Source organism: Limulus polyphemus, unplaced genomic scaffold (genome assembly GCF_000517525.1).
Source record: "Limulus polyphemus unplaced genomic scaffold, Limulus_polyphemus-2.1.2 Scaffold1626, whole genome shotgun sequence".
Lineage (NCBI taxonomy): Eukaryota > Metazoa > Arthropoda > Merostomata > Xiphosura > Limulidae > Limulus > Limulus polyphemus.
The window spans coordinates 20,887-36,264 of NW_013667236.1; the positions used below are offsets into that span (position 1 = coordinate 20,887).

The following is a 15,378-nucleotide window of genomic DNA, read 5'->3' on the forward strand; positions in this document are numbered from 1 at the left end:
TGCACCATAGCAGTATAAGGAACCCGAATTGTAACTTAGGGAAAACTGCAACTATCAGGTATCAAATACATGATTTGTTACAGCTTAGCAGTATTAGGTATCAGAATTTTAGCTCACAGCAAAATACAATTATCAGGTACCAGGAATGTGATTTGGTATAGCCTAGTAGTACCAAATATTATATTAAATATTCAAGGCAACTTAGCATACGCATATTATCAATCCAGCCAATTTAGCAATATTAGTGGTTGGTATATGAGATTGGAAGCAATATAGGAATATCAGGAAGTGGTAAAAGTTGTGATAACCTATTATAGACTAAACCTTTGTGTAGCTTAGAATCAAATATATTCACATAGATTATTCAGGTCATTTCACAAAAGTATAGTACATGCTTCGTACTTAGTTAAAAGATCCCAATCGAACCGATGTTCCTTACTTAGACAGCTACTAAGCATGGTCTTAGGGAAGTTCTGACATAAGGATATGTCTACCTTCGTACATGGTTATTTAGTTCTAAAGTAATTGAACCCGCCTGTGTGGCCTTTGATGAAAATGAGATAATTATTTAAATCTCTGGATACAAGTGTGGTGATTTTGAAGTGAGTTTTACAGCTTGTATTGTAATAACAGAGATATAGAAGAATAATTCTTCTTTTCAGTTGAGTTTTAAAGTAATTGAACAAGCCTGTGTGGACTTTTAACGCAAAAGAGAATTATGTAGTGTTCTAGATTCAACTGTGGTAACCAATAGTGTAACGAAGTTTTGTACATACGTTTGACTTGTTTTGAACATATATTATTTTCAAGCAAGTGGATTATGTGCTGTCCATTTCTTGTTGAAATTTATCAGGAAAAAGTCATAGACACCTACTGTAAAGAATCTGGCCTCTATAAAAACCTGACACCTATCAATACCAGATATTGGTATTATGATGGAGACCTATCAATGTTAGATATTGGTATTACGACGGAGACTTATCAGTACCAAGTATTGGTATTTGATGAAGACCTATTAATACCAGATATTGATAGTACGGGCGGCTGTTTATGCTAGTAATTACTAATCATAGTATTTATACCTCATTGAAGACAATTTAGAAAAGTGAACATTTTCCAAAAGATGATTTTTTTTTCTTGGAAGTACTGCACTGGAAAAGCATTCGGATTGTGCTCTTTAGTCAAATGCAACTCATGCATCAAAATCATTCAATGTACAGAGCTCAACATTTTTATAACTTTTCCTGGTATAAACTGTATTATTTTATGTATTAAAAGTGCTCCCGTTTACTGAAAAACAATAGTTTCCTTAAGAACTTCGGTTTCTCAGTACTGCTTTTTTAAAAATTACACCAATAAAGACATAATCAAATCCTCACATAATCAAATAAACATTTTCTCAGAAAAAAAAGAAAAGTGTTCGGAATGTGCTGATATAAACTGTAATGTTTTAATATATTAAAAGTAGTACCCTTCATTGAAAAAATAACATTTTTTAATAACTCTCTTTTTTAGTACTATATTTACAAATTACACCAATAAAGACATAATCAAATCCTCACGCACAGTCCTAGTGAAATTCGTGTTATTATTGTGAGAGAGTACTTTTATTTAAAATTGTGTTCTATTATAAAGAAACGGTTGTTGCACATACCACAGTTATTTTGCTAATAATCTGAGTCTTGAATACCCAAATTGTATAATTTTTTCATTGATTTTTGTTTGTGGTGCCTTTCAATAGATGGCACAGGAGTTTTGGTTCCATAAATAGACACTGACATGCACAATACGTCCATTATAGTAAGATGATATAGATATATCATTATCAGATAATTAGTAGTATGATGAAGACCAATCAGTACCAGATATTGGTATTATACCAAATATTAGTAGTGTGATTCAAGTACACTTAGAAGTATCCGATTTTTGTAATGAAACTGAAGTTATGAAATATGTATAAGGCAATTCAAGGCATCCTCGAGGTACCAAATGTTCGTATCTTAATTCTTAAAGTAATTTTACAATTCATATCAGAGGTTGAAGATCTTTTTTGTAATTTGTAATACAAATCATATCATAAAAGACATTTCAAGTTAGATGCACAATTATTTAAGGACCTAGAGGTGTGTATAGTGTGTATACAAATTATCTTTGTTTCTTAAGATACCACCGTTCATCTTACTTGAAATTTGTCAACAAAAACAAAATATTTATATCAGCACTAAACACAAGACTTATTTTCGAAATATTTTTATGTTGTTTAAAGTGTTTTAAATTTATTTCAAAGAGATCCAATAATGAATAAGAGTTTAGTTCTTAAGAGCTGGGTTATTCTTACAGTGGGTGTGGAAAGACAACGCTGCTGAATGTGGTGGCTGGCAAAAGTTGTGGAAAAATGGTAGTTCAGGGTTCGGTTTTGATTAATGGCATGAAACAGTCAATGTATGCCCGCTCTACTCTGGCTTACGTTGAACAGACGTACCTCTTCGTCGACACTCTTACTGTGCAGGAACATCTTCGCTTTCAGGTAAGATGCAACGACGTAATCCTTATACAAAGAATGCAATGTAAGAGCAAGCTTTGTTTGTGGTTCAAGTCATCGTTCTCTGGATTTTATGTGCAAGTGTAGATGTACAAACGTTTACGCTTAGTTCATTGGGTTTCTATAATAAATTAAGGACAATAAATCAAAATGATGTCACTGTGAAATATACATCGTATACTTTAGTTGTCTTGAGTTTGTGTTAATGTTCCTTTCACGTGTTAACCAGATGAAGCGAAGTACTTTGTTTATGATTTCTCCTGTAAAAATATTTTTGAGCTATTTGGAAATATTTTAAAGCAAAGCATATGAATAACATTTATAAAACTTAAGTTAGAGGAAATTTTAACTTATTTTAGAATCACATTTGAAACGTTTCAGAAGCAAAGGGAGTTGAGAAAATAGTGATCATTAAGTTATCATAATCCGAAAGAACACATTAAAAACAGTTTTCAGTGACTGAAGGTTTTAGAATTTTTTTAAAATAAATAATAACAATAATATTTATTTTTTATAAAGGAAAATTATATTTTTAGGTGGCTTTAAAACTTCACTATGACCTTTGTGAGAAGGAGCAAGAAATGAAGGTCCATGAGCTATTGACGAAGGTAAGAGGTTCCTTTTTTATTACATTAAAAGTAAAAGTGTCAGAATTGAATACTTGTCTAAAGAGAATAACGAATGAAAAAAGAGAGAAATCTTCCATCTTGACGGTTCCTTAACATCCATTCTTTTATTAAGAATTGCTTTCAATTTCAATATTAAAATCCATAGACTAAACAGTGTTATGACAGTTGCTTTATTTAAGTATCTTTTCTGTTCATACAAGTTTTGTTGAGAATGTACAATGTTATATTAAGAAAAAAGTAGAGATTTCTTACTGGGGTTGTAAGTTAGAAGAAAATATGGGTGGCATGGCCAGGTGGTTAGGGCACTCGACTCGCACTCTTCGAATCCCCATCACACCAAACATGCTCACCCTTTCAGCCGCGGAGGCGTTCTAATGTGACGGTCAATCCCACTATTCGTTGGTAAGAGAGTAGCCCAAGAGTTAGCGGTGGGGGCAATGACTAGCTGCCTTCCCTCTAATCTCACAATGCTAAATTAGGGACGGCTAGCGCAGATAGCCCTCGTGTAGCTTTGAGCGAAATTCATAACAAACAAACAAAGAAAATATTGCATACGATAATACACATTTTCGCATTATAGACTTTATAACAAAAATAAGGAGAACATTTCACAACGTTAAAGATGTTGTACACGATTAAATTTATTAATAGATTAAAGACTATTGTGATGTTTCTTGTGGTGTGGGTCCGAGCCTGCGTTCTACCTTTTGGATGACACCAACGTCAAAACACCTACATAGAAATGAGAGTGAGGGACAGAGAAAGAGGACATCTAATTGGACAGAAAGAGCGCCATACCAAATCAATAGTAATGCTATCATACACTACGTTCCTACATAATTAATTATATTCTAAGTAATGGACGCTGTGTTTTATTAAAATTTATACTTTTACCGGATCACTACTTATGTACTACATACACCTTAATTAAACATTCCTTAAATTAGAAACATGTGCCAAATAAAAGAAGTAAAAAAAGTAATAAACAATATAAGATTTACGCGATAATTCAAAACATATGATAAATATTCACTCATAAATCTTATAATTAGTTTCTCGCTTCTTGAATCGGCCACTTAGCTACACAATTTTATTGATAAATTTATTAATCAGTTGCTAAAAGTTGATTCTTCGTTAGCTGAATTACATGACGTATTACTCCAGTCATACAACGTCATAATGACCCACTGAGGCTGAAAGAAATAAACTTGTAAAGAAGTTGAACTAGAATACATTATCCATCGTCTCTTTCCGCTTTCATCTTTAATGTCGCATAAATTTCATTTTCTTTTCCACTAAAATGGATAAATAAATACAAATGCAGTAAAGCTTTATTTAAGCTCAGTAAGTTCGTTAGTTATTACGCCTTAGCTTTTTCTAGCACCCTTGCAACCTGCAGTCGCTCACTTTAACACGTGAACCAATTATGTTCAGTTTTCAAACTTCTTTTTATAACTTTAACCTCCACGCTCTAGGAAGCTTGCGATAAGGCGTATTAGTCATTATTTTATTGAATTAGAACCGCTTTAAAGTTCTTCTAAATTCTTCTAGACCAAGGTCTAGCTAAACTTTATATGAGCAATTTTTGGGCACAAACAGAAGAAACTGATATTTATAAAGAAAGTAAATATATATAGGAAGGTGCATATCTGTGAGCGATAACAACTCTCAAACTTTTGTATCTCTAGAAATAAAACTGGACATATAACGCCACAGAAAGTACGTCTTCACTCTACTAACAATTGCTAATAATATAAATTACTATCCTAACTGTACTGACTCGGCCATTTTGAAAAGGGAGACGATAAAATACCGAATATGAAAACTGAAAAAAAATATTCGTGTGTTGTGAAAAGGACAGCTAGCATGTAGATGAAAGATATGCATTAAAATAAGTCATTCTCATCAGTTTAGTTGGGTTTTAAAGTATTTTAATTGTAATTTACTCATCTACCCTTAAGCTTTGCTGCAGATTTCAAACTTAACGTCGTACTTGTAACATTACTATTTATATCCTATATTATCCCATTCTCTCTTGTACGATTTTAAATATCATAGTTAACAACATTACTTGTTTCCCCAAAATGACCTGTCTGTAAGTAGCACGACACCATTTTAAGTACTCATATTATTTTCTCCTCTTTGTAACGTTGGGTAAACTAGTTCTACTAAAAAGAAAACTATTAACGTATTAAAGAAAATGCTAACATTAAGATCCCCAGAAACTCAAGTGTACTTGAAACTGCCTTAATAGAATGTGACGTAGTTGTTCACCCAAACTGGTTTAAGATCTTAGTAAGGGCCAATGGTAAACAGAGCCTCCGAACAGAAAAGAGCTAAGTAAATCTTAAGCTGAGGCCTGAGATAAACGTTGTTGGGACAAGTAGTAAATCACTTCTATTGCTATAAAAATGTTTTCGTATGTTGAAAACTAGAAAAACTTCAGTTTCTATAATGTTTAACAGTTTCAACAAGCTCTACAAATGTACACGATCAATTTGACATTTCTAGCAAAGTTTCTTAAAGGAAAATATGGTACCATTCAGAATTTTGTAACCTCTACAATAATAATTGATTCTCTTGGACTGTTCTCTGGGCTCGTTATCTTGCCTCAAAAAAAAAAAAGCAGCTAAGTAGTTGGTACTGATGGTGTCTCTGTGCTATGTACTTTATCCTCTCTTCAGCAAAGCAGCCTGATGAGGCATAAAGAATTGATAATGTTGGCTTATCTCCGCTTTGTAAAGCAGCCTGATGTTCACAGGGAGTTGATACTGGTGGCGTCTGTGTTCTATGTTCATTATCCTCCGTCTAACAAAACAGCCTGGTGTTTCATAGAGATTTGATACTGGCGGCGTCTATGTTCCGTGCTCAATATCCTCGGTGTAACAAAGCAGCCTGTTGTTTCATAGAGTGTTGATACTGGCGGCGTCTGTGTTAAATATCCTCGGTCTAACAAAACAGCCTGGTGTTTCATAGGGAGTTGATACTGGAGACGTCTGTGTTCTATGTTCATTATCATCCGTCTAACAAAACAGCCTGGTGTTTCATAGAGTGTTGATACTGGCGGCGTCTGTGTTCAATATCCTCGGTCTAACAAAACAGCCTGGTGTTTCATAGGGAGTTGATACTGGCGGCGTCTGTGTTCAATATCCTCGGTCTAACAAAACAGCCTGGTGTTTCATAGGGAGTTGATACTGGAGACGTCTGTGTTCTGTGTTCATTATCATCCGTCTAACAAAACAGACTGGTGTTTCTTAGGTGGCCTCTCTGATCTGTGTTCGTTATCTTCCGTTCAGCAAAGTAGCCTGATGATTCATAAGACCCCTGGTTTACTGTGGCAGTTGGTTGTATTTTTATGTGATATTGTCTTTGGGGTGCTTACTCTGGCTACACATGGTACTAATAGCTTGGGTGTCTTTCTCCGGCTCTCACTTAGTTGGATGGCATACTGCCGACTTAAATTGGTGATCTCTCGGCATAGCTGTAGATGGCCCTACATTTCATCTTGCACTTTATCAATTTTTGTGCGTGATGCAAACAGACGAACAAACATTCACTGTTGCAGTTGTTCTGAATTTGTGTGTTTTTTGGGAGAAGTTTGGACTTATTTGGTTATTTTTAAATTTTTCTCTGTTTAAAGTATTACTATTTATTATGATGTAATATCACATATTTACTCTTAAACTTTCTACACACTAACACTGTTATTTGTTTATTTTTTATTTTATTCTGAAGATCTAAATGCTCAGTTTCGATGTTTATGGGCCAGTAATACACATTATAAGTTTATATTGTTATGGGTCATGCCTCTCCATGATGCGACTTGTGTTTATTTACGTGATTCGTGTTTTGTGTCGTTTGTTTCCGAATATTCTTTTCAGTTTAACTTACATTGGCGATTTTTTCAAACTTAATGAAGGCTTACAGTCCTGAAAGATTAAACCTCTTTCAGTTCGATTTGCAGTGGCAGTAAAATGTGTTTTCTAAGAACTTTAGGAATTATCCTAAATTATTTTTCACATTCTATTGGTAAGATTGGAAAGATTAAAATTTTGACTTTGCTGCATTTTGTATGTAATGTTTTAAAGTAATTTCTGGAAATCTTCAAAATGCAGAAACAAAATAGCGTTTCCAACTTCTAAACATTCTGACTTTTTATATTTATTTAGTAGCATAACAGATACACCAAGAGTAGTTCTATAATGTTCCTCACTACCTTATTGTAATTTTCTATTAACTCTTCTTAGTTTGATACTATCTAAGGTGTATGCATAAAAGAAATTATTGCATTTCGTTTCCATGTTTTTACTTATAAAATTTCCTCTATTGCAAGTTCTAATAGTAAATTATTTGCCGAAACCATAGCTGGTTACTTTTTATGTTATTTATTTGGCAAGTTTCTTTACTTGCAGTACTACACAATTTTCTGTTTTTTTCCTCAAACTCATTGTAGATCAGAAGGTCCAAGGTTCGAGCTGTAGTTTACTACTGAACATGCTTTGCATTTTCAGCTATGAGGCAATAACTCTGATAGTTAGTATTTTTACTTGGATAAGAGTTGCCATCTAGGTAGTGTGTGCTGTTGACTGGTTGTTCTCCCTCTTATCAGCAGCTCTAAAGCAGAAATGGCTATGCGTGAATATTAGGATGTGTGGCTTGGCTATTTTGGTCATATGTCATAAGATGCTATTCAGATGAAAAATATTAATATGAATCTTGTTATTACAAGGTAAAATTTTCCTTTTTCCCACTCATAATGTACAGGCCTCTTGTTGTCAACCAAAACGTCTCTAGGTACCTTCATAGGTTACCATATATTCTTCATAACAAGTTGTGAAAGGAAGTCAGGGACTTGAATTTAGCGATGGAAAATGAAAACTGATAAATAAGTATATATAAGTGAAGTTACTAGGTTGCTATATCTTGGTGGAAGACTAAACAACATCACAGAACTAGGAACAGTTTACTACTCCAAGTCCATATTTTCTGGTAATTTAGTTTTTTTACAACTCTTTCAAAAACAAGAGTCACTAATCGATTTTGACTCTTCTTCTTTGCTGTTGTAGTATCCTTTTAATCCAGTCCTTTACCGTTCCTTCTAGTCTGAAAACAAGGATTGTAACTTCCTTTTACTGTCCCTCTTGTGGCCAGAGTAACTGACGTTTTCTTCTTCTTGTCCCATCTATAAAACATTGATGGGAGTTTATCCGATATTCGACGACTTTGCTTTTTGTGCCTCGTTTGTTTCTTCCTAGATGATCCCTGCCTTATCTAATGTCCACAGATATATTTTTATATTGTCATTGTGTATATTTATTTAACAAGCTTTAGGATATTTTTTTAATTCTAACAATATTCTAAAGCACTCAGTAGGGGCCTGTCCATCTTAGAATTAGTGTTTTATCTACTTCTTGTGCATAGCACCATCATACTCAATCTCTAAAATTTGATTTTGTACTTAGCACGTACAATATTTATTCTGTCTCGCAGCACCATGGGCCTAGTGTGGCTCAATGATTAACATGCCAGGCTGTGAATCTTAGGTTCCATAGTTTTCATCCCACAAAAAAATAAAAGAAACGTGTTCCCCACTTTGGTGCCATGGGTGCTTTTTGCATTGAATATTCAGTTTGACAAGAGGAGCCCAAGAGTTGACAGTGGGTGGTGTTAACTAGTTGTCCACTAATCATTGTGTAGCTTTGCACAAAATCCAACAAACAAACAAACTCAGCAGCATATCTTGAATGTTCATGATGTGTAATGCCTAATGAAGTAAAATCATTCTCACCCCTCTCCTTCTCCCGTATTGGGGTGATCCACATGTTATATCAATGGGCATGTCAAATGTCATCAGATTTGGTGAAAATTTAGTAGACCGATAGGTGGTAGTCCTGTAAATAATCAAGATGTATGGTGTATTATTTGTTATTCGGTGTAACAAATTTGGTTGAATGGCTCTACTAAAATGTCTTCCTAAGAGAAATTTCTGGATTACTTTATTCTCAGTATTTCACACAGTTCTGCTATGAGGTGGCTTTCAAAATCTGTTGTCTGTTTGGTTTGCTCTTTAGGGTCTTTGAATTGAAAAATGTCTCCTCAATAACCATCTACTATGTAATTAGTAGTAATTAGTGTGGCCCTGCATAGGCGAGGACACATACAGGCTTCATTTGATTTTGGGATATTAAGTATGTATTGGATTTCTGTTGAAGTCTCTGGTAGGAGGCTAATAATATCTATTGTGACTCTCTCCATATGCAATCATCAGGTACAGTGGTCTTTTCAGATACTTGGATGATATAGTTTATTGTGGTTTATTTTGAATTTCGCGCAAAGATACACGAGGGCTATCTGCGCTAGCCGTCCGTAATTTAGCAATGTAAGACTAGAGGGAAGGCAGCTAGTCATCACTACCCACCGTCAACTCTTGGACTTCTCTTTTACCAACGAATAGTGGGATTTACCGTCACATTATAACGCCCCCACGGCTGAAAGGGTGAGCATGTTTGGTGTGACGGGGATTCAAACCCGAGACCCTCAGATTGCGAGTCGAGCGCCCTAACTACCAGTTTATTGTGTCATTGTAACTTACTTTTATCCACACCTCTTGAATTTCATGAGATAAATATTTAAATAATATATAGGTCACTTTTTAATGCAATTACACAAAATTCTAAGTTCAAATAATTGTTATAGACAGGAGAAAGTAGCAAAAACTGTTTAAATTTGAATTCAATACATCAGCAGCTGTTTGAGCTCATCAGATGATTTTCAGAGCATTTCTGTGATTTGAATATTTGGTATCTGAACTACAATGCTGGTTTCAATGCTTATGAGTATGAACGCTTCGAGATGCTCAACTGTATAAACTATCAAGACTAGTTGTCTTGTGTCCTTGTATCTTGTAAAATTCAAAGTTGTGACATTATCATGTAGGAATAATCTACACATCAGTCTTGTTTTTATCACCTTTAGCTTCGAGAAACATCTCTCATAGTGACCTTGAGTGATGGAAAGTGTCAGAAACAAGTGATATACTTTAAGTAAGTTGTAATGTGCTTTTGAATGTAGCATGTACTTTCCAAGAAACTGAAAAGCTCACATTAAACACTATTTATACCTATGGAATGTTTTGCATGAAGTAACATCCTCGTGTTCTACTCTGTGGTCAGTATCAGATGCATCAGTTGTGTCATCTCCCTCAACCAACACCTCTTCCAAGGCAGTGTATGGTCTTCTAAACTTTGATTTAGTTTCAGATACACACTTACAAAATGTTTCAGTTCAGATTTTTACTGAGATCTATCTTATTCAGTGATCTGGTAGGCAGACCCTTTTTCTTTATGTCACAAAACACTGCATGTCAGCATACAGCTGGCCATGTTCTGCAAATAGTTTCATCAGACTTGCTATTGCTTGATAATATGTCACATTGAAAGTATCAATCTTGTATTAGTCATAGGTGATGTAGTCGTATTACCTTCTAAAGGCCTTTTTTTTATTATATTTAGCTTTTAACTTTCACTTCCTTCAGACAGGCAGCTCCCCAGTGGCACAGCGGTATATCTACGGACTTACAACGCTAGAAACCTGGTTTCGATACCCGTATTGGGCAGAGCACAGATAGCCAGCTCCCCAGTGGCACAGCGGTATGTCTACGGACTTACAACTCTAGAAACCGGGTTTCGATACCCGTACTGAGCAGAGCACAGATAGCTCATTGTATAGCTTTGTGCTTAATTCCAAACAAACAATCAGATAGGCAATTTAGCTGACACATTGACTTCATTACATTCCTCAACATTAACATATCTGGCCAATCACTGTTGCACAAAATGTTGCTAATTTGTCCGATCTTTTGAAGAAATCTGCAGCTTTTTGCAATAGAGTTAATATTGCAGCAACACGTAGCTTTATCATTTCTATCACAAATTAATTTAATGAATATGCATAACACCACATGTGGACGTTTATATACACGGTAGAAGAGAGCTTGTCTGAAAACCACTCTACTGCTCATGGCAAGATGCCTTTCATCTGTGCTGTTCGAAACACACTTGTTGATATGAACATTGTTATCTCCAAATGCGCTTTTTTTTTATTAAATCAAACAGTTTGTGTCCACTACCACTGTGGCCGTGGGAGGGAACAAAATCTAGCAGCCTTCCAATTACTTTCTCACCAAGCACATACCTGATTACCACAGCATACTGGTCAATTGTAGTGATGTCTTGTGTGGAATCAATTTGTACTAAGTACATACCAGCATTTCTAACTTCATCTAATATAAGGTCCTGGATATTACAACGAGCAACTTGTTGACTGTTGTTTTACTGGTGAAAGTAACTGAAACACCTCTTCCGGTAACTCCAGAAGTTTTATCAGTTCCAAGAAAACGCCATGATTTATTTCATCTTTTTCCAGCTTGTGAGCAGCTTCACCTCTGTGTCTCTAAAGGGAAGATTAGACTTTCTGATAACCCTGGTAACATCAATAATTTCATTAACAATTTCACGATTCTCCTGAACTTCAAGTTTTCGTTTGTTAGGCAGCATGTCACATACATATGATAACATGTTTCCACTATTCATGTTCATCACACGCACTTCACAATTTTGCATTTATTCTTTTGATTCTTCTTGCTCCCTTACATGTTGATTAACATGACGCCAGTCACTGCATCTACGCACAAATAAAGATCTGGTATTACTGCTTGAAAAGCATAAGCAAATAGTGCAGAAAAGCTTCTATTGCTGATCTGAAAAATATGGCCACTATCTCTTGATTCTTTTTTTTTTACCATCAACTGTTTTTCGGCAGTATCATGACTTGATAGTTTAAGAAATATGTTCAAACCATGAGATATTTTGTTTTCATGAGAGTCGTCTGCTTTTGTCTCTGTGTCGTATTTGTCACTGCTGTGTGGGTTTCGTTGTGTGTTTCAGCTATTGCTGTAACATCATCATCATCTTTGGTTGAATGAACAGGTCACGTAACTTCAAGAGTTTCTTCATGGTCAGTTGCTTGTGTAACCTCTTGAATGTTCTAAAATGTTCAACATAGGAAGCGATTTTATAGTTCTCTCTATCAAATAAATGAATACATATGATAGTGTCCTTGTATCTTGTAAAAATCAAATTATCATGTAGGAATAATCCACACATCATTCTTATGACAGTAATCCAGCTTATTGTGTCAGCAAATTTTTACTGAATATCACCAATAAAATTTGCTGACGTTAGGAAAAATTTGCCATCTCCACGTACGTACATTATGCCATGACAATGTCATTATCAACCAGACCCGTAATGACCAGCTAGACTAGTTATCAGCTTCATATACCACTTGACATAGAGACTGAAGTGTTTTAGAACTACTGATTAAATGTGTCCATGCCATAGAAATTAATCTATTTTATAAATGTGTAAACGACATTTATCATGATGAGATTTTAATTGTTAAAAATACATATTATTATACAAAATACATGAACATACCATACGAAATATTGGTATTGTAAAAATATAAAATATATTATACAGATATGAGACTCTGTTTTGCGCTTATTGATTTCCTGACGAGATGGTTTCGACATTAAAAATACTATGACCAATCAATCGCAGACCCAATAATAAGCATTCAACTTCTTATGTGAGGATCTGTTAAGCTTTCTACTAGCCAACTTGCGTGCATATTATTATTTATAAGCGAAGTATTGATAATCTAATAATCTTGTAGCTGAAGTACAAAACAAGAGATATGCTATTCAGTCTTATTATTGATGACGCGGTTTGTCAAGTATCAGCAAATTTTTACAAATGAAATTCGCCAGCAAGATTGTCAAGCACAACAGGCCCATTAATTCTAATATAATAGTTGTAAGTTGAGTTCATAACAGGTTATGCCATTATACAACATGAAGAACTACAAGTTTCACACAGTGCTGATTCTTGTAACAATTGTAGTTGACAGTTTAACATTTTCGTGGAAAAAAACGTTCCTTTGTTAGGTAGACCAATAATAAATATGAATATCAACAAAACAAAACTACTATTATTATTTCATTATTACAAAATAATAATGTGATCAAATTGATATTTGTATAAGTAAAACTACACTTTATTATAGTATTTTACTCACAGATCCACTTCCCAAGAATTGATCATTATTATTCAACTGAACACTTTGAATGGCAAATGCTGATTCGGTAGTTTTAGTGACCTTTGTAGACTCCTGAACTTTTGGCATCACTGGATTGTCTTCTCATTATTTATTGTTTTAACTTATGAAGTCTACAGACTGTTGTGAACTTAAAGCAATAAGCACATGACTTGCTCATACTATGCAATCATTTTATGATTTTTCTCAGTTTTTATACAAAACTTAAAGTTATGAGGTAGCAATCAGGAGAGAAGTATGGTGATGTAACTTGTATGTATGCCTACGCATAATGCAGTGTTATTCAGTCATGCATGACCAGATCAACACAAGTATCTAGGCCTATACGTAGAAAGCTACTACTCCCGGTCTATTGCATAAGCATAATTCTAAATATATCTAGTAGTTTACAAAATACAATGCATCTAGCCATTTAAAACACTTTACTTAAGAGGCTATGAATGTGTTTTATATTTACCTGGGGCAAGGCTTGCAAGAAAGGGGTATAAATATTGGATGTATATTATAGGTCTAAATGTATTCAATGTTTATTATAGTGTTCGAAATCAATTTAGCCATTTGAGATAGATAAAAGACACTGGTTTAAATTCATGTAAATGGGCTTAAATGTTATTAAGTGGTGAACTTAAAGATTTGAAGGGGCACCACTGCTCGAATTCTAGAAGTGCCCATCAGGATTTTGCCCTGTTGCCTGGCCGGTCAGTCCGCCACTGGTTATGTCCTGCCTGCAGCAAAGAACGGGAGGAAAAAGGCAGCAAACTGCTTTCAGGTTAGCAGTTGAATGTGATCCTTTCATTACAAAATGCTTATCATTCCAAATGCTACCAGAAATTTACCGATATGCATTGCATTTCAGCCACTGCTATAAGAACAAAGAAGAGATAAGTTAATGATGGTATCAGCCTTGATAAACAAAACCAGAATCTAACACTCATGGTATTCAAAAAGAGAAATCTATCAAACAAATGGAAACAATAATTTTCAAGTCAACTTGCATTCTTTGTTCTAAAGTGAATTACCAGAGTGTAAGGATAGGGAAAAACACAAAATTGTAGAACTTTTTATACTAATGACAATTGGTTTAAAGCAGTTGAGGAAAAAAAGGATAAAAATTTATCATTTTGGATAAAATATAACTATAAGAGAGGCAAAATATCACAAACTTTGTTACAGAAACTATGTTGGAATTGCAGTGCAGATTGTGAGTTCAGTAACCACAGGCAGAAAATTTTCAACATTATACGAGGTGAAGAGCCATACAGCATGAAGAAATTGTGTGCAACTTTTGTTTAAACTGTGAAACAAGTTTGGGGTGCAGAAACTTTTTCATAAAGTGACCCCTTTAAAGAAAAAGCCTATGGCTTGTTTTTTTGTAAATCCACCATAGAGAGACAAATGTGAACTTGTACTATTTGACAGCAAACAAGAAAACCCCACATTCTAGCTACCTTTAATTCATCAGTAACACTGAAAATGAAGAGTTGAGAGTTTGTTTCATAAAACCAAACAACAACAAATAACACCTTACATACTGATTTGGCGCCTGTTAGTTGTTTTAGAGAGCACAGCACTCGAAAACTGTTCTTTCAGTCAGCCCTTCAGATGAATTTACTTGGCTATCTACATCTAAAAACTTAGAGAACCTGAAAACCGTAAAATATTCCACATTAACTGTTCAGCTTTTTGACTTTATGTGTAAAAGACACAGATGATGTTGTTACAGATATTTGACTGTTACCTGTATAGATGTGATGCCAATGACAAATGTAAGAAAATAAATTTGATTTTTTTATAATTTCTATATGTTTACGAATATGACAAATGCTATTTCACTTTTTAATTTTTTTGAATTGGTTAACCACTGTATTTTAACAAGGAATGCATTATTACTACCCAGCAAGTATTTTTGGGTATTAGCTACAGTTTATTGGGAGCTACTTCCTAATTATTGACTGAACTTTATTAATAATGAACCTAGAGGAGATTATATAATGGGGAAGAGCTTGTGCCACAGCTGGTGCCAAACTC

General features: G+C 34.5%; 1 protein-coding gene across 1 annotated transcript in view; it reads left to right on the forward strand.

Moving 5' to 3' along the window:
- LOC106464356 (protein white-like) overlaps positions 1-15,378 on the forward strand; it is a 99,419-nt gene that overhangs the window by 1,457 nt on the left and 82,584 nt on the right. The window contains exons 3-4 of the mRNA XM_022392044.1: positions 2,341-2,527; positions 3,079-3,150. Coding sequence (XP_022247752.1) covers positions 2,341-2,527; positions 3,079-3,150 — 259 coding nt within the window. The remainder of the gene's footprint in view (positions 1-2,340; positions 2,528-3,078; positions 3,151-15,378) is intronic.